The sequence below is a fragment of the Poromitra crassiceps genome, assembly GCF_964638095.1.
Source record: "Poromitra crassiceps genome assembly, chromosome: 25".
NCBI lineage: Eukaryota > Metazoa > Chordata > Actinopteri > Beryciformes > Melamphaidae > Poromitra > Poromitra crassiceps.
This window is the reverse complement of record NC_139649.1, coordinates 11,199,204-11,225,062: the sequence shown is the minus strand read 5'-3', so window position 1 is coordinate 11,225,062 and position 25,859 is coordinate 11,199,204. Positions and strand designations below refer to the sequence as shown.

Below are 25,859 nucleotides of genomic sequence, written 5' to 3'. Positions count from 1 at the left end.
TACGCTCAAGTCTTGTGAGGAACCACCTGATTGGGGATTAACCCCACCGTCCTCTCTCTCATTAACCTTACACCCCTACGGAGTGAAGGTCAGCTTGTCATGGGGACGTTATGGTCAATGAGTTTAAGGGAACCCTGAGCAGAGAGGTACACAGGGTGCGAAAGAACCTGTTGACCCATCAGCTGACCCACTCATCTCTCTGGCTCTCGGCTTCACACGCAACTGTTTGATGCCTCTTGTAGCTAGCTGAGTTGTCTACAAAGTTTAGAGTTTTTCCCTAGACCTTCCCTCTAATTAGATATTTATTACAATTTCCAGTGACATGGGCATTATATTCTGTCCTTAAGTTTAACAGCCATCATACTCAAGCTCCCAATATAAAACCCATATTTACATTTGCACAGATCCCCCCCCCCCCCCCCCCCCCCCCCCCCCCACACACACACACACACACGCACACACACACCAATGTCATGCAGTTCAACTGGATTGAAGGGTAATCAGGAGATGGCCCGTTGACTACGGTTTCATGATGCACCCACTGCAGGAAATCCATCAGTTCAGAATATATGAATTCATCAATCATATATTCTGCTTATATTCAGTGTGTTTCCAGAATGGTTCCACTATTTCATACAACATATTATAGATACTAATATTTTATATTATTATATATAGCATGTTTGTAATTCAGCATGTCATAAAGTGCACTATGCATTATTTCAATAGCAGTATAAATCAAAATAACGGCGTGTGTGTGCGTGCGTGCGTGTGTGTGTGTGTGTGTGTGTGTGTGTGTGTGTGTGTGCGTGCGCGTGCGTGCGTGCGTGTGTGTGCGTGCGTGTGTGATGGGAGGGGACGGTGTGCGAGAGAGTCAATGACAAGCCTGATGGCCTGTGGAAATATATTCAACTGAATGAATGTCTGAGACCATTGCAAAAGTATTTTCGGGCCAATGAATGACGAGGCAAAGACAAAATAGAGCTCAGAAGTATTATACGTGAAATGCATCTGTCACGGTGCACCATTTTCTTCTGTAGTTCACAAGATTCTCTCACAACGGATGTCGACGATCACGGTTAGACATTTGATTTGAAAGCCCCTCTGTCGCCCTTCTCTCCCACCACGTTTCGATGCCATTTGATGCTGCAGTGATGCGACAAGAGGAGAGAGAGCAGGGGGCGTAGAAGTCAGACTACTCTGACAATGACTGGGACTGACGTCAATCGTGGAGGGCTCTCTGGGCCGAAGTGTCATTATTATTACTGCACCCAACACTATAAGGCAACCCAGCAGCCCCACGAGTTGACTTTGAACATCCATTTTACCCACACTCTCATCTTTAACAATTACAATTATGTCCAAGTCTGTTTTGACGCACGGTTTTACTTTTTTTTTGTGGCGTTATATATTTGCATATCTGTGGAAGGAAGGGGGACTGCGACTTCACAGGTGGCTTGTGGACTGTGACGTCTTCTGTCACTGTGTTAAACCACAACACACATCCTGTTTCTCTGCCACGGCCCCGTGCGGTTTTAATAATGAAAAATGCACTTCCGTCATTTCCATCGAACCGGAGGTGAGGTGGAGTCTGAAGACGTGACCAACATCCTCAGTTTACTGGAAGGGCTTTCATTTGTAAACACTGAGGATGGAAAGGGGGGCCTGCTGATGACGGCGTTAACAAACAAACACACGTGTGCCTTTAGCTGCCTTAGCTGGAAGACAGGAGGACTTCACTGGAAGACACACTTCAAAATGGGGAACTTCCCTTTGTCATGCGTATCCCATCTTTAGAAAATCAGAAATAACGCGCTCAACTCCTTACTTATAGCCGGTTATGTAAACCGGGTGCTGAATCCCTAGAACAAGTATAATTCTAAAAAACGAAAAGGACAGCACTCCCAAGTTTAAAGGTTTTATTGCCACACAATAGGACGTTTCGGGCAGCAGCCCTTCTTCAGCTGTAATGGCAATTGCATGCAGGTGATGCACATGTGCCTCTATCCCATCTTTAGGCAATCTTTAGGCATGGGATACTAACAGAATTGAGTGCAAACGATACTATTGACAGAATTCTGTTTGTCAAAAATACGGCATTGATGATAATGATTTAATCTGTAACTGGTTGCAAACAAGTTAATTTTAAGATTGAGTAGCAGGCTTGTGCCAGTTTTATATTAGACAAATGGAAAATCTGTCAATGACAAAAAAAAAACTCTCCACCCTTACTCATTCTGTCTTTTACTGTTACAATATAGTGTTATACAGGGCTTGACATTCACTTTTTTGCTCGCCAGCCACTGTGGCTAGTGGTTTTCCAAAGTTACTAGCCACTTACCATTTTCACTAGCCACAATTGTGTTGTTAGGAAATTGGATTTAAGCAGCTACGGAGAATGTGCATTTTGTGTTGATTTTAGCAGTAAAAAAAAAGTAACCAGTTTCACGCGCACGCACACACACACACACACACACACACACACGTGATACGTGACGGACGCGGTGCCCGACCAGGGCATAAGCTTTTAGAAAAACTCTCTAGAAATCACCAATCTCTTCGCTGATGGTCTCGTTTGCTGATGTATGTAAGATGTGAGGCATCGGTATTAAATTTAGACTGTTTCATTCATACCAGTTAAAAGTTCCTCGTAGCTGCTTTAAAGTTGGCCCCAGTGTGTGGACATCATACTCAGTTTTTCCCATACATAGACTTGAGACCACACCATGTATATTAACCCATTGATACCTGATGCAGCATTTGTGTGTGTATCCCTTTAAGACTGCGAACCGCGTGACGTGGTCTTAAAGGGATACACACACAAATGAGGGATATACACGCAAATGCTGCATCGGGTATCAATGGGTTAACGGCCGCCAAAGTATGTTTCATGACCCATTATACCATTTTATTTTTATTTTCTTAGCCGTCAGAAAGAACAAGCCATCTACGATTGATTAAGTAGTGCAGGGGTTCCCAAACTTTTCAGACCAAGTACCACTATGTACCAAACCAAATTTCCCAGGGGCCACTTCCACTGCGTATACAAACCATTTTTTCCCCATAAAATAAAGTTTGCTGATTTAACCATGCACTATACAGTAGCATCAGAAAGACTAAATAACAACATAACTCAAAACTGAGACACGCACACACACACACACACACACACACACACACACACACACACACACACACACACACACACACGTGCGCTAGGCTGTAAAAAAGAGGACCCTTTTGGAAATGTTTTTCCCCACGCTGAAATTTAGCCACTTTCCTGACAACATTTGATCATGTGACTCTAGTTAATTTGCATTTCACCTTGGACAAGACAAGACACTGCTTTCAAGTCTACCTACCTTTCAAATTGACCTAGATTTGCTAGAAAGATGACCAACATTTCAGCTTTTCACAAACTAGGGCACTGCGAGATGATGTCACTCGGAGGCCATTTACTAGCCTGGGTAAACCCATCCCCCACGTGACCTGCTCTCAGACCTGCTCTCAGTCACTAGTGACTGGGAACTGAGAGAGCAGGTCACGTGGGGGCTGGGTTTACCTAGGCTAGCCATTTACACCTGGCATTAACATGCGTTTTCTGCCATCAGATTGCAATCAGGTTGTGCTTGACCACTTGAAAGTACAGGTGTAAACGCCCCCAAGACACATTGAAGACGGATTGCAATCTGATCGGCTAAACCACCTCCGGAGGTGGTCAGGGACGCATTGTGTACACATTGAACACAGTGTAAATGCAATGTCTCAATCTGCATACAGCAACTGTATGCGGATTGAGAGGACACCCATTTTTGGTGATCAGATTGCAATCAGATTGCAATTATCTGATCACCAAAATCGCATGTTAATGCCAGCTGTAAATGAAATCAGGCTAATGTGGTCAAGCACAATCTGATTGCAATCTGATGACAGAAAACGCATATTAATGCCAGGTGTAAATGGCCTCTAAGTTGATTGTACAGTACACTAGAGCAGTGGTTCCCAACCTTTTTTGTCTTATGTACCCCTTGTGCTGTTTTGCCATGCTAATAGTACCCCTCATTCATGCCTGTTGATGATGGTCCTAAATTTGTTCTATAACTTTTAGTGTGATATGCAGACGTACAAGTACAAATTTTCACTGAACTGCCGGTGTTGGTGATGGCTTAGCCTCTTTTTCCTTTTGTCACCAGGCTCCCCTAAACCTGAATCTGGAGCAACAGCAACTGAACGTTTTTGAGCCATTTATCAGTAATGGAACAGTTGACAGTGACACATGTCGGGGGGAGCTAGTTGCGGCGTGCACGTGCCATTTTAACAATGGGCTTATGAAATGACTTTTGGAAAAATGAATTGCATTGTATTATGATCCAAATAAACAACTGCATGTACTTCCATTATATTTTATTCGATTATAATTATTTTTTTTTATTTTTTTTTATTTTTATAATCGATTTTTGACATTTGTGAATCGATGCAGAATCGTGCACATCCGCATCGCGATGCATCTTAGAATCGATTATTTTTGACACCCCTAACTAGAGTACAGTAGTGGAGTAGAGGCTAGTTAAGTGTTGGTAGTAAGGATTTTGAACAGACTCACAGCATATGCTGTTGTGTTTCTGACTTGGATTGTGGTTTTGATTCATAAAAATGTTCAAAATCCTTACTACTGTACTGTATAGTCAACCTAGTGACATCATCTAGCAGCGCCCTAGTTGGCGAAAAGCTGAAATGTTGTAGGTTCTTTCTAGCAAATCTAAGTAAATTTCAGACTCGAAAGCAGTGTCCTCTCTTGTCTGGGGTGAAATGCAAAAGAACTAGAGTCATACGATCAAAATGTTTCATGTCCTCAATTAAAACTGAGCCTGCTACACTCTCTGAAAGTAAAATGTCAAAATCCTGATATTTCCCGAATACAGCGATATTTCCGAAAATCGGACCACGCCTACTCCTTGGGGGTAATATGTATGTAAAAACTGTTGTCTGTCAAAAAATAAAAGAAGAATGCAATGCGGTCTGGCGGCCCACCATGGGAACCACTGCACTAGTGGACAATCTCCCCTCGCCATCGTTTGAGTTATAATCTGAGCTTTGTGGGGGTCTCTAAAATAGGCAACCTGACGTTAGGGGCGGTCTGCGAATATGAGTGTCTGTTACTTTTTTGATACATGGTGAAGTGCAGCTATTCACCTTTTTCCTGGACTTACGTTTCCCATGATTCTCAGCGGTAGCCGGTTGTCGACTTCCTGTTTACATTTTCTTCACTAGCAAGGAGGTGCGCGCCGCTGTCAAAGAGTGGGAACGTATGGCTTATTTTGTCCGAAATTGCTAAAAATAGTAGCATTGTCTGGTTGCATAGCGGCGATATTTTACAAAAACAAGGTGAATGTCAATTCACTGGTACTGTATGGACTTATTTTAGACGAAATTGCTAAAAAATAGTATGTGGTTGCATAGCGGCCACTTTTATTTTGAAGGCTAAACGTCCAAACCGGAAATCTTATATTTGGTCATTGAACCGAGCTTCAGCCGTCTCTCTCTTTCAAGATTCAAGATATTGTCACTTCGTTGTACAATTATGCACGTGTGAAATTATTATGCTGGGGGGCTCCATTACAAGACATAGGTAGGTACAGTCCCAACAATTATTATGATTATTTTCAGTCTCTTTCGCTATGAATGGTCCTGGGCGGAAACAGGCAACCGGCAGCTGGAAACAGGGAGGGAGGGTGTCATGGAAGCGCCCACTGTCTCACCATGAAACTCGTGAATACTGTCATTCGCAACAAGATATGGTGCTTTGTTCTTTTGGAAAACTGAAAACATGTTTCTTTTAGCCTATTTATCTTGTTAACATGAATAATACTGATTACATTGAAAAATGCATTATCTTTGGTTGGAATAATGGTTGTTGGTACATATGTTAGACCCCCACAGGTGTATGTGTTCATGGGGTCTCAGACTTTCCTTATGGGAGCTCGGCCCCCATTGGCCCCCCACATAACTGGAACCCTGCCCCTGGCTCTACCTGACCCGTACCTGTTCATTCTACCAGGGTTTCCCACACACATAGAAAACTTTGTTGCTGCCCGCCACCATATCTTTTTTTGTCACTCTTTAATTGTAGAACTGTGTGTGTAGCGCATTGATTCGCTCAGCCCCTAATTGCTCTGCGCGCTCGCTCTCTTTCTCTGTATCTCGCTCGCACTCTCTGTCACTCTTTCTCTGTCACTACTGCTCTCTCGATATATATCTTACTCACACTGTCAATCACTGTCTTTCGCTCTGTATCTCGTTCACTCTCTCGCTCTCTCTTTCACTGTCGCTTGCTTGCTCGCTCATTGGACCCGTCTGTCTGCACACGGGCATGAGAGATATCTTGCCACCCGCAAGAGTGACTTATGGGTGCTTATGTCAAGCTCTGGGGTTCTACTAGTACACATACTGAATGTTGCAGATTAAAAGGTAAAAAAGGTCAAACATGTTCAAATAAGTGATTATATTGGGTAAAAACCGAATTGCAATCAGATGCAGTAGGCGGGGAGGGGGGGAGGGGGGGGCAGAAAGTAGAATAGGTAAACACAGCCTGTGTGCGCTTTGCATTCAGGAAGTGGAACCTGCACACAGAGTCCTCTCCTCCTTTCAGAATGAGTACGTGCTGCTCACTATCTTAGTGTCGTGTGCTTCCCCCACGGGCTGCTGTCTGACCCAGGCCTGGTTTGTGGTGCGTGCGCTGTGGCCGCCGCACGTCTCAAAACCCAACCACTGAAACCTCGGGAACTTTCCAGCCCGGGTTCCTCTTCAGCACTTTGTGCTGTCGCTAGGCACCGCCGGCCCCAGCCATTATGTGCTGCATCCTCCCCATTCATCCACAGTGTTAAAGAGCTGCTGGTTATGCTCATGCTGTAACAGCAGTGACTGAGAGAGAGGGCACATGGCGGTGGTGGCAGCATCTGAGCTGTGTTTGTGTTGGAAAGGAGTTCAGGATGGATAGACACGTTCCCTCACATGACCTTGGCTTATTTGCGGGCAGGTTCAGACAGTGCACAATAACATTGGCATGTGGTGGCCTAGTGCTGGAGGAGATGGAGGGGTGAAAGAATGTGGCCGAGTGGCCCTTGTGGCCACATGCCTTTGTGAGCTACAACACCCACTCGGTGGCTCCTGCGTTTCATGACACTGTCTCACCCTATGTACAAAATTGTTATTGAAATTGAAAAGTTCTTGAATTGGAAGAAAGTGGAAAAAAAATCTTGAATTGAAGTCACAATGAAACAATGAGATTCACTTTTTTTTTGTATGTCAACATACACCCATGACCCACCTAACATTCAATGTGTGGCATACCATTTTGATTTTCTCACAATTTTATATCAAAACCACATTACCTTTCATACCTGGGAAACAATGTATTTTTAGCAGTTGCTTTATAACATACTAATAGACAAACATTAGCAATACTACAATACTATGATCACACACCCCCCACCCCCCAAAAAAAGGGAAAAAATCTTGTAAAACCGACTTTCTCTCCCTTACAAATACTGTTTCCCTTTGGTTTACACAGTGGGTCACTTTTGACCGATCCCTCCACACATCACCTCCTGCCCCGACATCCTGCGTCGACCAGAAATATGCCAAAGATGTTCTCCAAAAGGCCATCTCACTGACACTAAAGTTGTCCATTAAAAAAGCATTCACTCACTGGCAATGCATCCATCCTTCCATTCTGACAGCTGTGTGACAACTACGTCAACGCTGTCAGAGAATTGAGCACCTAAATGTCATTTCGGCTGACTAATGTTTCTTGGCTGCCTTGAAGCACTAGATGAGCAGCGGACGCCAAACTTTTTTTTCACTCTTTTTTTTGTGGGCCCCCTAAAGTCAAAAATCTGCTTTTCTTCTTGTTCCTTCAGTTGGATGTCTGAGCTTCACTGTGCAGAATGATGTCTGTGCAGAGTTCAACACTAGAAGGCTGTTTCCACAATCGTCTGCGGAAAGTGTAGAGTTTCTCAAAGCTCACTGAAAAGGCCGTTTTCAACGAGCAAGATTTGTGACATCACGAATCTTTGAGCCAATCACTGTCCAGTATTCAGCAGTTAAAGCCCCAACACATTCTTACTCCCAAAACGGCATATACTGCAGATCGGTCAGGAACCCTTGTCGTCCCTTTGTCACGAGTGAGAATGTGTTGAAAAGCCTGTGTTGTATGCTGTGATTGGTTAGTTATGTTCTAGATAACCCTGATTGGTTGCTTTGGATTTTTAAATTAGGGAGAAGGAGATGAAGTCATTTTAAGGATTTTAACAAGATAATTTAGCCTTTTTTTGTGGGAAAGACCATCAGACACAAATTATTATTCAAAGTAGAGTATTTTATACACATCTTGAAACATGCATTTAGGGGGTCTTTAAGTGTGGCAGTTTTCAACCAGTTACACTGAAAGAAAGAAAAAACAGTTTTTAGACCAGAAAACCTCTTTGGCATCAAAAAATCATTTTCTTACCTAAATATAAGTATATGACACATAGTAGTTTATCGATGTGCTTACCTATTACAATGAGTATTTGTGCATCTTTTCAAAATGTATTTTCAATTTCTGTTCCATTTCTGATCATTTCACACACAGGAAGTGCAAAAGACAGTGCAAAACAGGCCGGGCCAGGGTACTTTTAAACCACGGGCGCATTCATTCATGGTGGGCCACTTAAAAACGACAATGGGCCGCAGTTTCCAAGCGGACCGTAGTTTGGCCACCCCTGCTACTACAGTGTGCCAATGCAACTGGTAAAGGTGTTGTTCATGCTAGCAAATACTGCCTGGAGTGGACCCCGTGACTACTAGCTCTCATTATAGTAGATGTTGTCATTTCCGTCAGACTAATTGACGACAACACTCGTAAGTAAATTAAGTTCAATTAAATTAAGTATAGTATTTGCACCAAAGGAGAGAGACTACCCAATTTATTTCCGATCTGTGAAATTTAACCTCCTGACCCCAAGAGAGGTGCATACCACACATAATTGTAACAACCCTGAGTGAAAAGCTGAACTCAGCCATGTGATTTGGGTCAGGGCGCTATTGTTACAAGTGTCATGCATGTTAGTAAGGCCCGGCCTGCAGCTTCCTCTGAGGGTGAATGCCTGCCCAGACTCTCAGTCCTCGGCTCTCTTGAATTAGACGCAAAAGCGTAGAGTAGACGACACAACACGCGACAGACAGCACACCAGCTCAATTCCTCCCCATTACTACATTAGGGCTATGAGACAGCCCAGGTGCTGTGGCTAGACGCCTGAACTCGGCTTGTGGTTACAGGGTCATATATTTATGCATTCCTTGTTGCTCGTAGCTCACCGGAGCGTTCAAGAGTCGCGTGTTTGTCTCAGCTCTGCAACATATGATCAAATGAGGAGGTTTGTTTCTCCATCTTAGTCTGCAGGTCGTTGCAAGTTTCTCAGTTTTATTGTAACGCCGGGTATTCGTCTCATGAGACTAAAACATGATCATCACACATACAGTACTGTACTGTAAGTTGGACTCTTGTTGTGAACAATGGTTTCAAGAGTACCCTGAACTCCCACAGGATTTTAACATGGAAAGTCCCTCGAAAGATTGGTTTGGTTAGGCTTTTAGAATAGGCTCGATATATCAGTGTAAACAGGCAAAGAGACAAAAGGGGGATTATGATGAAAAGCACAAGTCAAAGAGAGCTTGGTCTCTGCCAAGTCGTTGGCAGTAGCGCCTGCTTGATGTCATTCTGACTTAATGGAATGTGTAAGGCATTGTCCACAGAATTGAAGGCTTTGACCAATTTAGCTGAACAAACCAATGCAGAATGATTAAAAAAAGAAAGAAATTAAATGCACAACTTTGAAGAAAAACGTCAAAAGATCATCATAAATGTTTCAATAATAATGAACTAGTTTGATGCTCTGAGACACGCACTGATCATAACCATCCAGACTTCTGTTGGGCCCAGGAACACAACCTGGACTGGTTCCCCCGGATGCGGGCCATGTCCCTGGTGAGCAGCGACGCAGATGGGGAGCAGAACGAGATCAGAAGCCTGCAGGAGAAACTGGAGTCCACTATGAAGCTGGTGTCCAACCTGTCGGGCCAGCTGACCGAGCTCAAAGAACAGGTCGGTGAAACTCAAAACTCAAATACTGAAGGAGCTCAAACACCATTTGCCGCTTCATTTGGTCAGAGATAGATTTTTGGGGGCGTCCGGGTAGTGCAGAGGTAGATTCCCTCCCTACCAACACAAGGGTCACAGGTTCGAGAATAAAGAACGATGCACACATATTACAACACTTGCCTCACACAACACCACTCTGGTCCAATAGTCTGCAAAGAGTTGCACCAGCTATTTTTCCTCCACACTGAAAAATCAACCGAAAGACTTTTATTTTGAAAAGCCTTTGACGCCGTGCAATTCAGGATGAAGTTGAATGAAGTTTCTCCATATGAAAAAGTGTGCCACAAGAAATATACTTGATAGGGCTTCACATTGGAGAGTAGCAGACAGTAGTCAAAAAGCAGCACTCCACTGCAGCCCAAAAAGTACAAAGATGCTAGAACATGAGAAGAGCTCACTCTGGCCCTAAATTAAGTGTTATCATTCCAGTGACGTTTTGGCCTGCAAAGGCAGATTGTAAAGAATAATGCCATACATTCTAATGCGGGCCTTTGTGGGCAAAACAACAATAGAATTATATTAACTGTGTAGAAAAAAAACAATACATTTGTGAACAGAGTGATACCTCTTCTCTTGATCTGATGGAGCGCAAAACACTAGATTCCCCCTTTTACAACAATATACGAACAAGACAAACAGGCTCAGACACAGGAAAAGAAAGGGAAAAAAACATACATACAGTACATCATTGACATTCAACAATACAACGTGGTGCTATCAGCCGCATAAGGTGCTTATGTGTTTCTAAGAGAGATAATGTGCCTGGGATCCCGCAAAAGGGGTCCATGGAATACCAACCGGGCGAGCCATCCGTCGCCCCCAACCTCAGTCACTTATCATTCTTAACCTCGTCAAGTAGGCCAAAAACGGGTCCCACATATTTGAGAACCGTTTAAGCGTGTCGGTTCTCATGTCTCTCCATCTGTAGAACAGAGATCATGTCCATCAGCCACACCTGAAAAGAAGGCGAAGAGGAGGACTTCCATTCCTTCAGAATAAGTATTTTGGCGACAGTTGTCCCCAGTGTCAGAGATTGTTGCACAGCCGTAGGGAAGTCCAGAGAGGACTCCGAGCAGCTGAAGATGGCGAGTTCTGCCTCCGGCTGTAGGGTTATTTTGTAGGCCTTGGAGTACCAGTCAAATATTTTGGCCCAGAATCCCGTTAATGAAGGGCAGAACCAAAAGGCATGAGATAGTGTGCCCTCTGACACCTGACACCTGTCAGACAGTGGCAAGACAGAAGGGAAGATCTTGTGGAGTTTATGCTTGGAGTAGTGAAGACGGTGAGCGAACTTAAATTGGATCAGCTGTCAAGGAAGAGTTGACAATGGAGCTGGCCTCCATTTTCAGCCACAGTCCCTTGCCGCCAGTAGATCAGAGCCATAACATTGGCCCGAAAACACTTGATTACCGTAAATTCCGGACTATAAGGCGCACCGGTCTATAAGCCGCACCTTCAAAGGTGACTATTTTTTTCTTATATAAGCCGCACCGGTCTATAAGCCGCGGGTGTTTTGATGTTTAATTACCATATGTAAGGCTTCGTGCACAGAGGGGATTGTCGGGAAAGAGATGGCTGTTTGGGGAAGCTCCCATTTATTAACATTTCAACAAAACAAAAGTCAGGTCACTAATCCCCAGACAAAATCACACATTGTGAGATGCTTAAAAATCACCATCGGCGGGAGCTGCTGTGCAGCCAAGAACACAAGTGAAATTCGTTCTCTCGTGACCTGTGGTTCTCAACGTGATGGACGATTCACCTTTCTTGTTAACAGTCCTAGTGAGAGGCAGGTCGAACGTCAAAGGCACTTCATCCATATTTATGATCTGCTCCGGTCCGATGGAATATTCCTTGATCTTTCTTTGTGTGAATTCGCCGAAGTTTGTAATTTTCTCCTGGTAGTCGGGAGGGAGTTGCTGACACAGTCGTCCGCGCCCTGACGGACAGTCCCTTTCGTCTCGGGTTTGTGCATGATCCTTTGCTGCTGCTGCTGTTGTTGTTCCTGTCTCGCTACTGTCTCAGACATGGCTTTCAGGCTCAATCGCCGCCATCGTCGTAACACAGCCAGTTCTCCATCTTTTGAAGCATGATGTTAGATTACAACGAGCTAGTTGTGTGGCTTAGCCTTCCAAAATGTTGCTGTTAGTTTTTTAGAATGTAATACATAGAATTGGGAATGTTACATTCAATTTCATTCAGACTGTCTTTCAGGCTCAATCGCTGCCTTTTTCCCCCCGGAGCGAGGGAGGAGGGAGGGTGTTTTACCGTAGTGGCTGAGAGAGAGTAGTGGCACAGTGCTCCAATCAGGTCGCGAGGCACATTTTTTGCAACATCATCCAATCAGGGTCTCGCTCTCATAATGTCTGTCTTGCTCTCGTTCTGCCTCATACCAACATCCATAGATTTTGGAGGTTCCCGAGTGGCCGTTTGCTGGAAAAATCCATAGATAAGCCGCACCGTTATATAAGCCGCAGGGGGCAAAAAAGGCCAAAAAACGGGGAAAAAGCCGCGGCTTATAGTCCGGAATTTACGGTAAATAAAAGAAACATTGTGCCATTTTTTTTTCGTCGTGGCAAAAATATGAACAATAAGAGGCAAGTTTGGTGTTAACATGGAAGCAAATGTTGCTCAGGGTTTGTTTGTTTGCTGTTCCTTGCCCTTTAGATGTAGAGCTTACTAAATGCAGAAGGCAATGAGTCATAGTTCAACCCAGCTCATCATGAGGCACATAACCTGATTCTGTTTGCGTCAATAAGCAAAGACCCATATTAAGTTTGCATGGACTGCATTGTGGCCCCTTCTGCTTCTGTGTTGACTACTGGGGATCCACAATAATATATATATATATATATATATATATATATATATATATGAAGAGTTCATTTGCAAAAACAGGTATCTCCGTTTGGATTTTTTATCATTTTATTTTATATATTGATGTATTTATACTGTAATTAATTTATTTGGGGGGATTTGTATTGTCAATCATAACTAAAACATATTCATCTGATAATTTTCACATAAATCACCCCAATAATGTTTTCTATGTGCACTCCAGGGAGTATCAAACAGATGTTGTTTGTTCATTTTAAGAATGGCGTTTACCTGTTTTTGCAAATGAAATCTTATCTATATATATATATATATATGTATACTGTATATATATATATTATTGCTGCCAATGTTGAGTTTTGAATCTATTTTATTTTAGATAGTTTACAGATCCCACAAATAATTATCTATGAATGCTATATATTGTGCGCTTAAATTGCTGAAGTGTAACTGTCCACTGTTTCTAGTAATCAGAATTGTAAACATGGCTCTACTGTTGAAATGAGAAGTATCTCTGAGGAAGTGAATGTTATTGAGACATCTTGACCCAGACAGGAGGAAATGATTATTGTGTTGCCAAATGCTTTGAAGGGCACAGTAGTATCAGACACACTTTACTCTTATATGGGTGTTTATGTTTTGCATCTTTCTTGGTTGAGTTTACTCAGCTATGTAAGACACAACTCCCTCCCAAGGTACTATTGCATAGATATCTACCGTTGTATTACTTTTACTTCATTCCTTTCCCCACTAGCCACCCTTTTTCCCTTTCTTTTCTTGTGTCTGGAAGGATCTTGGCTTTGCTGTATGGCCTATGGCATTCAGACTAGAGCACAAACAAGAAACTTGTCTGAACAACAAGGCCAGACAAGGGTCCTCTCTGTTACATCATTCCAAAGAAAATTGACTTAATTACTTAATCATGGTGTAAAGAAGACCAGCATTCTACTGCTAACTGATTTCAAGCACTGTATGGGCACTGTTTTCGCACTTGATGTGTTAAAAAATAATAATAATAAAAATAATAATAATCACGTCCTACACAGGATTATTTCTATTTGGAACACTCATTACAAGACCACTCTTTCTTCTCACTTGATATTGTGTTTCAGTGTTGAGGTGCAAAGCACAATCTTCAGGTAATGGGTTTAATACTTAACAGACACATTTTCTTTTTGGTATAAAGGTTAACATTTGTGTTATGACTGATGGCTTTGCTTGATCGCTGAAATTGATCGCGTTTCAGTATTAGTAATATGTATGCTGCAGCTCGTCAGAGGAAACGGCATTCTGGATGAGTGGAGCGGCAAGATTTGAGATGAATCTATCGTCGGTGCAGCACTGTGCAGTGTTTGCACAGCGTTTGTTACTTTCTCTAAACTAGAAATATGGCCAAACTAAACACAATCTGAGTAGGATCGGAAAATAGATGCTGACCTGCTGAACTATATAGTCCAGTGGAAGAGGTACAGTACGGGTACTGTGAGTTTGATTTACATGTAAGACGAGGATGCTCAAATGAAATGTGTGTCCTCCTGTGTGTGGCCCTCAGATGACAGAACAGAGGAAGCAGAAGCAGCGGATTGGCCTGTTAGGACATCCTCAGCACCCCCAGCAGCCTGCCTAGGGGTCACGGTCTGTTCCAGCTGCTCCACGCGGCCCAGAAGCACCTCGGCGCCGGCTTTGTGTTTGCATAGTGGACAGAGTACTGGGTCCTTACTCTGAGGTTTCACATCATGTATACTGTAGCCTCTACTGAGTGTGACGTGTAACATGTAACAGTAGGGAAACACTCGATCATAGGTAGTCATAATAATGCGATATGTAGCTAGTCTACCCCGCGCAGGTATTACTCCAGAGAGTAACAATCACCCACGCACCCCGTTCTGTTCGGTCCAGTTGGGATTGGTGCCAAATGTTTTCTATGTAGAAATGAATTGGACTTCTCAATACATGGCCTTTACTGGGTGAACTTGAAACACAATGGAGCTGACTGGACAGGAAGAATAAGTCCCATTCAAAGTTTTTTTTCCCCCTATTTCTGGTATAACAAGCAGTGTTTAATGTCTTATTTTTGTATATTGTGCAATATCCAAACTTAAATATGCAACCTCGTCGTTAAGTTCCGTAAATCATGTCTTATTTGATGGCGTGAGCCAGAGTTTTTGTTTGTTTATTTGTTTTGTTTTGTCCACTTGGCGTTGGGTAGCATAGGGAGTCGGTTTTGTCTTTACTTAAGCAAATATAGAGATAATAATATGCTGGCCTTCTTGAGTCAACTTGTTTTTAATTTGACTTGTTTTATTTCTTGGAAATGTGCATACTGCTCGAGTCTTGAATGCACTTGATAGAGATAGCATATTGTGTGAGAGCAGAGCAATATATACAGATATATAGTTTTATTTCACCGATGTAAATCCAACGGTGTCATATCACAATGATAACTTATTTTCTGATACATTTGCTTTCTTATTTAATTGCGATCTAAAATGCATTTAAGATGTTTTGCAGTCAAACCTATAATGCATCAGTCATGCCATTACATTTTGCTCAGGAGTTGTGTAAATATAATTTGCATCATTTCACAGATTTATCTTGTATTGAAGCCGAATTGTTCCATTTGTGCCTGTTTTTCTTGTCCTTTTAATTTAGAGGTTGATACATATTTGTTACTTGTGCTTAGACACTGTCTTTTATGTTCATGTCATGTATAGAATTTGGTTTTCATTCTAATATTAGAAAATGGCTTTATTTTTTTTGTATTCTATTTATGTGTACATACGGTTTGTTGCCTATACCATTGCTTTTGTATAGAAAAATGATGGGGGGGGGGGTGTTACTTAAAGTCAATGTTCAGAATAATACTTACAAATCTAAGTAAATTTGTATATTAAAGTAGAATTATTTATTAAAATCAATGTAATTATCCTTTACTTCATGTACTGAGTTTTTGGCACCACACTACACTATATCCTACATAATATATTCAATCCCTCAAACTGCAGTTTTATTGCTTGTGTATATGAGGGCCTATACATTCTTGAATAATGTGTTTTGTTTGTAGAATATATGATCCCAATTCAAAAGTCATGCTTTGCTGTCACAGACTGTTAGTAGTACTGAATTTAGACTTGTGCCCCGTGCTTTCTGTTCTGGTGGAGTTGTGCAATTTTAATTTCATTTATATAGACTTATAAAGTTAACATATAACCCACCCCCCCCCAAAAAAAGAAAATATGTAATAAAAAATGAATGAATAAATCAGAAATGTAGGGAAAGATGCGGATGTGGAGGTTTCAGTAGGAAATGAGTGAGATTTTAGTTCCAGCTAAATGCCAGCTATGTATTATTTCCTCAGCTTGTTTCAGGCTATAGGAGTTACTGTTCAGACGATTGAAAAATGAAACTAGGCCAAATCTTGAAATAGTTTTTAGCTTTCAGAGGAACCAGCTTTGTCAACTGGAAGTAGGCATGCAAGGCTGAACTGACAAATGTCTGCCACACAAGGAATGTGTGTAATTAGGTGGAATTAAAATTGCACATCCTGATTAATTGGGGGCTTTCCTGAAAGATTCCCTGCATACCAAGAGTTCACTGAGCTCTGTCGGTCTTCAAATAGACTGAGCTGATGCTTATCTGTCTTTCAGTCTCAAACAGCCATTATGAAACAATGGACCTCTGCTCTGATTATCCCCAATTAGCTACAAACACATGGTTTTCCTAAATTAAGGGTCAGAACCTCGATATGGGGGTCCTTAATATTATTTTCCTCAAACTGAACAGATTAATTGTCTTTGAATGACAAATTGTGGTTGATGCCTGTTGGGCCAATTTAGAGTCATTGTCCATCATACAGTAGATCAGCGCACCGCGATCCTTGCTCTTTAAAATTGCACATTTTACACTATAAACAACTTATTTAAACAGTTTGATATGAAAATGGGCATAATGTGGGACCACCTGCCAAAATAGATTGGACTCATAATGTACCACCAACACTGCACTTTAGAGTTGGAGTTTGGGAGTTCAAATAACCCCCATGGAATATATGATTTCTCTTTTCTTTCTTTTTTTTTCTTTTTTTTAACACAAGAACAGCTAGAACAAGATATGTTCAGATCAGAGGTTTTATCAGTAGCCTATTATCTCAGTATCAGTATGATCTTCCCCCATACTCTACAGTTGTCTGTATCATATCCTCCAATGACAGTAATATTGTCAGTTGGGGATATAAAACTAAATATTATCTAATGCTGGTCCCTGCCTTGATGGCTATGAGTGGCAACCATTGATAAAATGTTTGGGAACATAATCTGGCCTACTGAAAAATGAAAGTTGTAATAAACTTGTAATTGCATTTAGCCTACTATGTAGCCTATAGTAGTGTATAGTGCCCACAGCTCACAATAACAGATATAAACAGATGGGGGAGGCAGACACCCCATTTTTAACGCCTATGTTCAAATCACACAATATAGAAGAAAGGTTCAATTTTGTTCCTATTGAGGCTGTTCTTACTTTTTATGTCGTCCAACAATAATAACATTTTTGTCTTGTCCACTGTCTATTTGACTTTTATTGTCTTGTCCCCCGCAATATGGATCGGTCTCCATCATGAGTAATGTTGACTATGTGCCGCTAGGGGGCGACATTGATAATTAATGGGAAAATTTAGGCCAATGCCGAAGTGCCTGAAACCTGCATTCTTTCTCATGGCCAGCAGGGGTGACTCCGCTGGCTGCAAAAATAAGTGTGATTGTATAGACGTCTATGGGAAGATGACCCTAGTTCTCACTTGATTTAGGCTATTACTTCAGCAAACATTTTCCAAATGAGTTGGTCTCAATCGCTAGTCTCAAGTCATCTTCAATGCATGATGTTCATTTGGTAAATTATGGTCAAATTTAGAGTAAAATAGATGATAATAGCAGACTATGTTTTGGGACGTGGTTGCCTGTCCAGTGATCGGCACAGCTTGCCCATCAAGGACCAGCACCAGGCGGCGCTGCGGTTCTGTGGGAAAACAATTTGCCCTTTTCACCTCAGCCATTTTGTGTTTAAAAAGCAGGAAGTAAGTAGCACAGGTGCAAGCAAAACATTCATGAGGGCCCTGGCACTGGAACACCTAATGGATTGGAAGTTGGAAACCGTCATTGTGTTTTGCTTGCACCTGTGTTACTTTCTGCCTTTTAGACACAAAATGTCTGCTGGTGAAAAAGGCTCATTGTCTCACATTGGCTGCTTCTGGCTCCAAAACACCAAAATGGCAACAGTCAAAATGCCAAACTCGAGGCTTCAAAACAGGAGTTCACATTATGGGTGACGTCATGGTGGCTACATCCATATTTTATACAGTCTATGGACTGACCCAAGGGTGGATCTATATCATTGGTGGGGGACAACATGATGTTTTGATGTCAGATGCATTTTCTACCAATGTTTTATTTTCCTTTCTTTTCTTTTTAAATGACATTAAAATGTGTCTGTGGGGAAGGGGGGGGGGGGTTGGGGGGCTTTAAAACCACTATGCTAATTGGCTAACTACTGCTAATGAAATCTGGTCTTATCATGTGTGATAATAACATCCTTCCACCCTCAGTGCAGCAGGTGTTTGGCATTCGGCGACCGGCTGCAGGAAACAGACCTCACCAAATGCTAGTGTTAGCTTGTTAGCTATTGTTTTGTCTTCTAAATGACCATGAATGCCCCACCCCCCACCCCACTGCGTGATAAACAGGATAATTGAATGACAACACTTTTATTATGGTACACAATGTTAAACCGAGATTAAAAATACACACACTGCGTCAAAGACGTTGAGGAAAAGTTGACTTTCTTTTGGTCTTCACTGAAGACTCTTCAGGTCGCGGCCAAAACAAGTGATCACCGGTTCAGCACCATGGAGAGCTCCATTCATGATGGAGCACACCTGAGCTGGAGGAGTTGGAATTAATTAATTAATATATTAATTATGTATATTATATAAAAATTAATATATATACCGGTATTAATATATAATATAATATTATATAATATTATATATATATATATATATATATATATATATATATATATATATATATATATATATATATATATATATATATATATATATATATATATATGCTACTTATCTTTTGATTGATGTTGTTGGACATGATTTAAAAATAAATATCTTCTTTTTCCCGTTGCCTCTCTTCCGGGTTGGAGCTCCGCCAGGGACCGCCACTAACCGGGCGCGCTCTCGGCTGCATGCGTGGGTGACGTCATCGGCGGGGCTCTGCTGCCTGTGTGTGTGTGTGTGTGTGTGTGTGTGTGTGTGTGTGTGTGTGTGTGTGTGTGTGTGTGTGTGTGTGTGTGTGTGTGTGTGTGTGTGTGTGTGTGTGTGTGTGTGTGTGTGTGTGTGTGTGTGTGTGTGTGTGTGTGTGTGTGTGCGTGCGTGCGTGCGTGCGTGCGTGCGTGCGTGCGTGCGTGCGTGCGTGCGTGCGTGCGTGCGTGCGTGTGTGTGCCTGTGTGCCTTCTTGGCCATGAGGAGCTCAACGTGACAGGCCGGTGCAGCCGGTAGGCTATCAACAAACCGATCTGCTCCAGCGACAGGCGCATCCCCCTGCAGGTGCACGTGTAACAGCAAATGGGTACAGTGTGTGAAATAACACGATGTCCACTCCACTCAGCGCATCATGGTGACATCTTGAAATGCAACATGTGTCGAAACGGTGAGAAAGGATTGCCCACGTTGTAACATAATAAGTCATTATAATTGTTGTGTTGATGAAATGTTTATGACAGAGCTCACTGCCAACAAACTGTAGTAGCCTAACCTATGCTAAAAAATAAACAATATTAAACAATGCAGAGACCAGCCTAAGAAAAATCCACTTCACTCCTATTGGCCTTTTCATATATTATAGTTGCAACAAGAATACAAGATATTATAGGCCTATTAATGCTTTTATTATCTTTTATTAGGCTATAGTGTATTGTTGGACTTGGACCTAATGACAAATCACTACAATATTCCTGTGGGGACATCAATATTGAGTTTACAGTAGCCTACCACTTCCTATGGTATTGCACATCATTTCCTATAGAAATGTATTTGTATAGCCAATGTGATATAGCTATTTGTATCACAGGCTATAGCCTAGGCTACTTCAAAAATTGAATACGATCTTTATATGCAGTCACATCAGGGTATAGGGTAGATATTGTTTGTTTGTTGATAATGTCAATTTGTGTTGGGTTTTGCAGAGGAAATTCGCTGAGGGGCAATAAAGGTTTCATTCATTCATTCATTCATTATTCATTAATTCAATTGTGATCAATAGGGTAGGCAATTTATTTAATTCTATGCACTATTTTTTATTAGCCTACACACTGATATATTTCGCAATTTATATATATACAAACAGTTGCGCGAAATATTTTTTTTATCCCATATCAACAAGTTAAGGAGGGGATTTTCGCCCTACTTTCTCTGTCTTTGTAAACACGGTCGGGCTCGCACGTTCCACCCTGCCGGAGCATGGTGGTACACGGGACTCGGGCTCCGGTGGAGGGAGGGGGGCGGAGGGAGGCGTGGGGGTGGGGTTGTACTACACAAATGGGTTGTACTCCACCAAGCCGATGGGGGCGGAGGAGGAGGAGGGCGAGGCGCTGAAAGCACCGTCCAACACGTGAGGCTCATGTGACGGAGGAGCCCGGGTCTGAGAGAGAGAGAGACGTGCCAGGAGTCACAGGGTTTATTTAACACGTAGTCAAAACCCACCCAGCTCTCACACATCACATTGAGGCGGGCGTGGAACCTTCTCTCTACACTCAGACCGGACCCAAGGGTGACAACACACACAGGACGCGCTGTTCCGTGCCAAGCGAGCGCGCACTCCACCACCAGTGGACAGAGGATACTAATACGACAATACCGACAGGAGATACTTTGTGTTTGTTTTTTGGTGCGTCTCACTTTTGAAGTGCGACTGCCAAGGCGTATTTTGAACATTTTGAAGGATATTTTAGTTGAGTTTCACAGTTAAGCGAAATGGAGAGGATTACCAGTGCGCAACCACCTCCTTGTATGACAAAACACCCTTCGCTGGATATAGCAGACATGCAAGGGTAAGAAGAACATTTCTATTCTATTCTATTCTATTCTATTCTATTCTATTCTATTCTTTTATATTCTAAAGCACCTAAAATAACCAAACAAATGACTAACTGACTGTCTTCTTCTCCCCAAAGAATGGATTTCCCTATGTATGTGTACAAACCCAGGAGGGGCATGAAGCGCGGGGATGACAGCAAGGTAAATAAATTAAAGTCTTTAATACCCAATCTGCTATTTTAGAGCCCAATTCATCAAATGCATCTATTAGCCTGGATAACACTGACAAACATTTCATTCCTCTTTAGGATACTTACAAGTTGCCGCACAGACTCATTGAAAAGAAAAGACGTGACAGAATCAACGAATGCATTGCCCAACTGAAGGATCTGTTGCCAGAACATCTTAAGCTCACAGTGAGTAATATTATCTTCTACATATGGCATGTGTGGTCAGAGAGACAGAATCTGAGTCGCCACATGGTTCTGCTGAACAGTTTGTTTGCCCCTTGCTTGAGGCTTTGGATCGAGGTGTTTTTGGAGTCTCAACAATTATTCCACGCTTTGTGCTTTCTGAGAGGGCAAAACGGATGGCAAATTATTGAATTATAATTATTTTATGTATTCTTTATGTTTGTTTGTTTTTACATTTTATTGGCCTATGCCTCTTAAAATAATGATTTGAACAAGTTTTATATTACCTTAGTGTGTGTGCGTGCGTACGTGCCTGTGTGTGCGTGTGTGCGTGTGCGTGTGCATATGTGTGTGCGTGCATGTGCGTGCCTGTGTGTGTGTGCATATTGCCTGGCTTCCCGGGCGTTCGAGGCCTGTCCTCTGTTCAGCTGCAGAATGCGTTACATAAGAAAGATCAACATGCTTATGGAAGGTCTTCCTGTTTTAGACGCTGGGCCATTTGGAGAAAGCCGTGGTGCTGGAGCTCACCCTGAAGCATGTCAAAGCCCTGGGTACTCTTCTGGAACAACAGCAGCAGAAAATCATCGCACTACAGAATGGCCTGCAAATCAGTAAGTTTGATCAAACGGTCCAAATTAAATGCAGACAAGCAGCCTGTTATCGTTTATCAGATTGTGTTTATCATCAACAGACTGAGCTATTGCGTGCTCTGTTGGATTGATCAGAAGTAACTGCAGTCAGGATCAACATGATGTTTTAAGGTTGCATTTTTAATCCACCAGGCGATCAGGGCGATAGCACGGAGAGCAACGAGGAGATGTTCCGCTCCGGCTTCCACTTGTGCGCAAAGGAGGTTCTCCAGTACCTGGGCAACCAGGAGAGCAGCAGGGACCTGAGCCCCTCCCATGTCATCAGCCACATCCACAAGGTAGCAGCTGAGGTCCTGCAGCATCAAGCCAGCTCGCCCCCCGAGGAGCCCGTCCACAGAGCTGCAGAGAAGCCCGCAGCCGGGCAGCAGCCACACAGGCCTTCCGAGGGCCACGCCAAGAACTGCGTGCCTGTCATCCAGAGGACTTATCCCCACGGGATGAGCGAGCAGAGTGGCAGTGACACAGACACCGACAGCGGCTATGGGGGGGAGCGCGAAAAGCGCGACCCCAAAGCTCAGCGGCCAGAATACCACGGCAAGGAAGGGGAGTTCAAGCACGCCGCGTCCGAGAGGACGGGCGACTGCATCAAGCAGGAGGGCGACGAGCCCCAGGCCAAGAGGTTCAGGTCCGACTCCTCGGACGACGAGGCTCTCTCCGGGCAGATGGCCGGCGGCTACATGAGCTTCTCCCCCAACCAACCCCCGTTCTGCATGCCCTTCTACCTCCTGCCCCCCTCGGCCGCAGCGGCCGCAGCTTATCTGCCCATGCTGGAGAAATGCTGGTATCCCGGCGGCATGCCCATTATGTACCCGGGCATGAGTGCCTCCGCAGCGCCAGAGACAATGGTGATGTCCCCCAGGGCAGGTTCCCCAGTACCCCACCACCACACCCCCATGGACTCGCCCGCTCTTCTCCAAGCTTTAAAGCAGGTTCCCACATTGAACTTGGAAACCAAAGACTAAACAGTTTTTTTTATCTCTGTTTGATTTCCTGCCCTCCGAATGTTAGGGATTGAATGGCTGACCCACTGGAAAGCATCTAGGGGGGAGGGTAGGCAAACACAAAGCACTGGTATCCAACGCCACAGCAGTTTGTTTGGCTCCATCAGATCTTTCTTGCTCTTGCTGAGAACTAAACTACTCTGACTCCCACACAGAAACCCCAGTGGTCTCTCCACCCTTTATCGTCTGCTCTTCATACACTGAAAGGGGACAGTTGGGGGCGCCGTGGAGCCCTGCCCAAGTGAAGGCTCACAGATCGCCCGTTGAACGGCTCAGGAACACTTTGACGATGGTCAACTCAAAGGGAGGATGATAGCGCAAGAGATTGCGAGTGGGTTTTTTTTTGCGAGGCTTGGCTTCTCTGCACTTATGTTGAATGTCAGAGGTGAATCTAGAATGTGATGCGCAGGCAGACAGACAGCCCCCAGCCCCAACCATTCACACCTACCCTTTGCACACACACACACACACACACACACACACACACACACACACACACACACACACACCGGTCTGTAATGAATGTAAAGATTGAACAAAAAAACCCTGTAGATGCTGCTTGAACTATTACTTGCTATGGATCCATGACTGGTGGATCTACCTATTGTGCATTTGTCACTCCTGTAACAGACCACATTCTTGAGACGAGAATGTTACCAAATAAATGTCTGGTTAATGCCGGCCAGCGATGTCATAAAACACATCACTCCTTCCACCCATCAACTACCTTGCAACTAAATGCACACAACTGTTCATTAATGTTCAAATAATTCAGGGCGTAACTTGTCACCACATACGAGGTGTGTCACTCGTGTCTATCGGAAGAGTGACGCGGCCATATGCTTTTTAGATTTCAGTTTTGTGACAGATTACCATTTTGTGCGACTAGATGGAGTTCCTGTGAAGTAATGTCCTGTAATTATTTTGTTTATACTACTTGTACATTTCTATTTTTGATACGTGACCCACTGAGTGTATTTGCATTGCTACTAGAGGGAGTTTGAGGCCGTCCTTGCTGTATGCCAAGAGAACGTGTACATATAGCGTAATGCTCACCCTGGTTTGCATCGTGCCCCCGAAATTCCCGGTCAAGTTAAGCCTGATCTCAGTTAAGCCTGATCTTAGTCCATGCTGTTGCCTTTACTCGTTTAAAGCAGACACAACGATGGCAGATGTTTCAAATGTATTTACCTTAAATCTTGTGTCTGTGACAAAGAGAAGAGAGTGAATGTAATGTTGAAAACAAGAATAATAGTTTTGTATAGGAAGAGGTACTTGGGATTTTTATTTTGACATGTAACACAGGTTGTTTTGTTGTACATATTTTGTCTATAAAGTATTGTTGATATATATTAAAATATTAATAAAGCTTTTCCCCCCGTGGAAATGGACGTGTGTTTCTCTTCCTGATGACTTAAATGTGTTGTAGCCAGCCGAGCTGACAGCTCCTCATAACAACACATACTTACGTAACACTTACATAACCCGCAAAGCAGCAGCGCCTGTGTAAATCAATAGCATGTCTAAGATTACAAGCTCTGAACATTTCAATTTAGAAAGGGATTATACGTTCCTTTGCACGTGCATTTTGGCATTTGAGTGAGTTTGAAGGGAAATAAATTCACTTTTGGTCCATTTTTTATGCCATTTTATCAGTTTAGAAAGTAGATGTCAGATATTCTTCTTTTTCCACACATTTTTATAAAAATGGCACCAATATGATGGTTAACTTTAAAGACATTTTGGTCGATGCTGTGATTTAGAAAGTTCTTGGACAGTTTGTGTACTATATTGTAGCTGCTTTAATAATATTGAAAGTGTTCTGCAGAAAATGATAACTTGAGGACTACTCCGCAGTGGATGGAAATGTAATTGAGGTTGGGGGGGTGGGTGCGTTACAGATGTATCACTTTGATTTACTTTCATTTTTGATTACATGGAAGGGCAGTCTCCACCCACATTCTGCAGCTTGTTTGAGTCTTCTTCCACACTGCAGTTTTAGTAAAACATGAATAAAAAAAATAATAATAATAATAATAATAATAATAATAATATGAAATGTGTATAGTAAAACAAACTTTGGAATGGAAGTTTTCCTTTTCCTCTGATCCCAAAAAAAATCTATTGTCATTTGGTATGCAGATCAGTCAAATTATTTCAGTATCTTCAGAATTACTCCCAGCACAGGTCCGCACAGCACTGATAAGCTCCAAAATACAGCAGCAACGCCCCCTTGTGTTGTTTTTACAACCATTAACCATGTGCTGAATCCCAAACATTTACATTCCAAGGAATTTGTGTGATTTTTATAATAATGCAGCAGAATTACATAACTATCCATACTGTAGTAGGTGGTGGGGGCAGTGAAACCTGTGATAAAAAAAACCTGTAATCTGTGTACATCCTGTCATTTTGCTCAGTTTTAATGAAATAATGGAGACTATAAAGTAGTAGTAGGCCTACTGCTCATAGTCATAGTCTGGAACCCCCTCAAGGACTACTCAGGGGTCCCTGGACCTCAGCTTGGTTCAGTCATTAGTCTGTTTGAAGCAGTAAGAATTGCATTGGCCTTCTCTGAACCCCCCCCACCCCCCATCTAAAATGTGGAAAGACAAAATAGGAAAGGATGAGGTGAAACTTAGAGGGATGGTGATTGAT

At 42.7% G+C, this 25,859-nt stretch overlaps 2 protein-coding genes across 2 annotated transcripts in view; both read left to right on the top strand.

Annotated features, from left to right (window-relative positions):
• LOC310798313 (inositol 1,4,5-trisphosphate-gated calcium channel ITPR1-like) overlaps positions 1-15,843 on the top strand; it is a 122,128-nt gene extending 106,285 nt beyond the window's left edge. The window contains exons 58-59 of the mRNA XM_083660823.1: positions 9,983-10,144; positions 14,589-15,843. Of these exons, the coding sequence (XP_083516949.1) occupies positions 9,983-10,144; positions 14,589-14,663 (237 nt within the window). The 3' untranslated portion in view covers positions 14,664-15,843. The remainder of the gene's footprint in view (positions 1-9,982; positions 10,145-14,588) is intronic.
• Positions 15,844-20,803: 4,960 nt separating this feature from the next.
• Positions 20,804-24,592, top strand: bhlhe40 (basic helix-loop-helix family, member e40). The gene is made up of 5 exons (XM_083660767.1): positions 20,804-21,151; positions 21,275-21,338; positions 21,446-21,553; positions 22,038-22,161; positions 22,333-24,592. Exons 1-5 carry the CDS (start codon positions 21,075-21,077, stop codon positions 23,160-23,162), a joined length of 1,203 nt encoding a protein of 400 aa, XP_083516893.1. The 5' UTR covers positions 20,804-21,074; the 3' UTR covers positions 23,163-24,592.
• Positions 24,593-25,859: the final 1,267 nt, after the last annotated feature.

Bases quoted from the DNA above. Each gene is read 5' to 3' on its own strand.
- bhlhe40 (XM_083660767.1), top strand. From the start codon at position 21,075: ATGGAGAGGATTACCAGTGCGCAACCACCTCCTTGTATGACAAAACAC. The intron at 21,554-22,037 runs GTGAGTAATATT...TTCCTGTTTTAG, and splicing joins CAGAACATCTTAAGCTCACA to ACGCTGGGCCATTTGGAGAA. The intron at 22,162-22,332 runs GTAAGTTTGATC...TTAATCCACCAG, and splicing joins ACAGAATGGCCTGCAAATCA to GCGATCAGGGCGATAGCACG.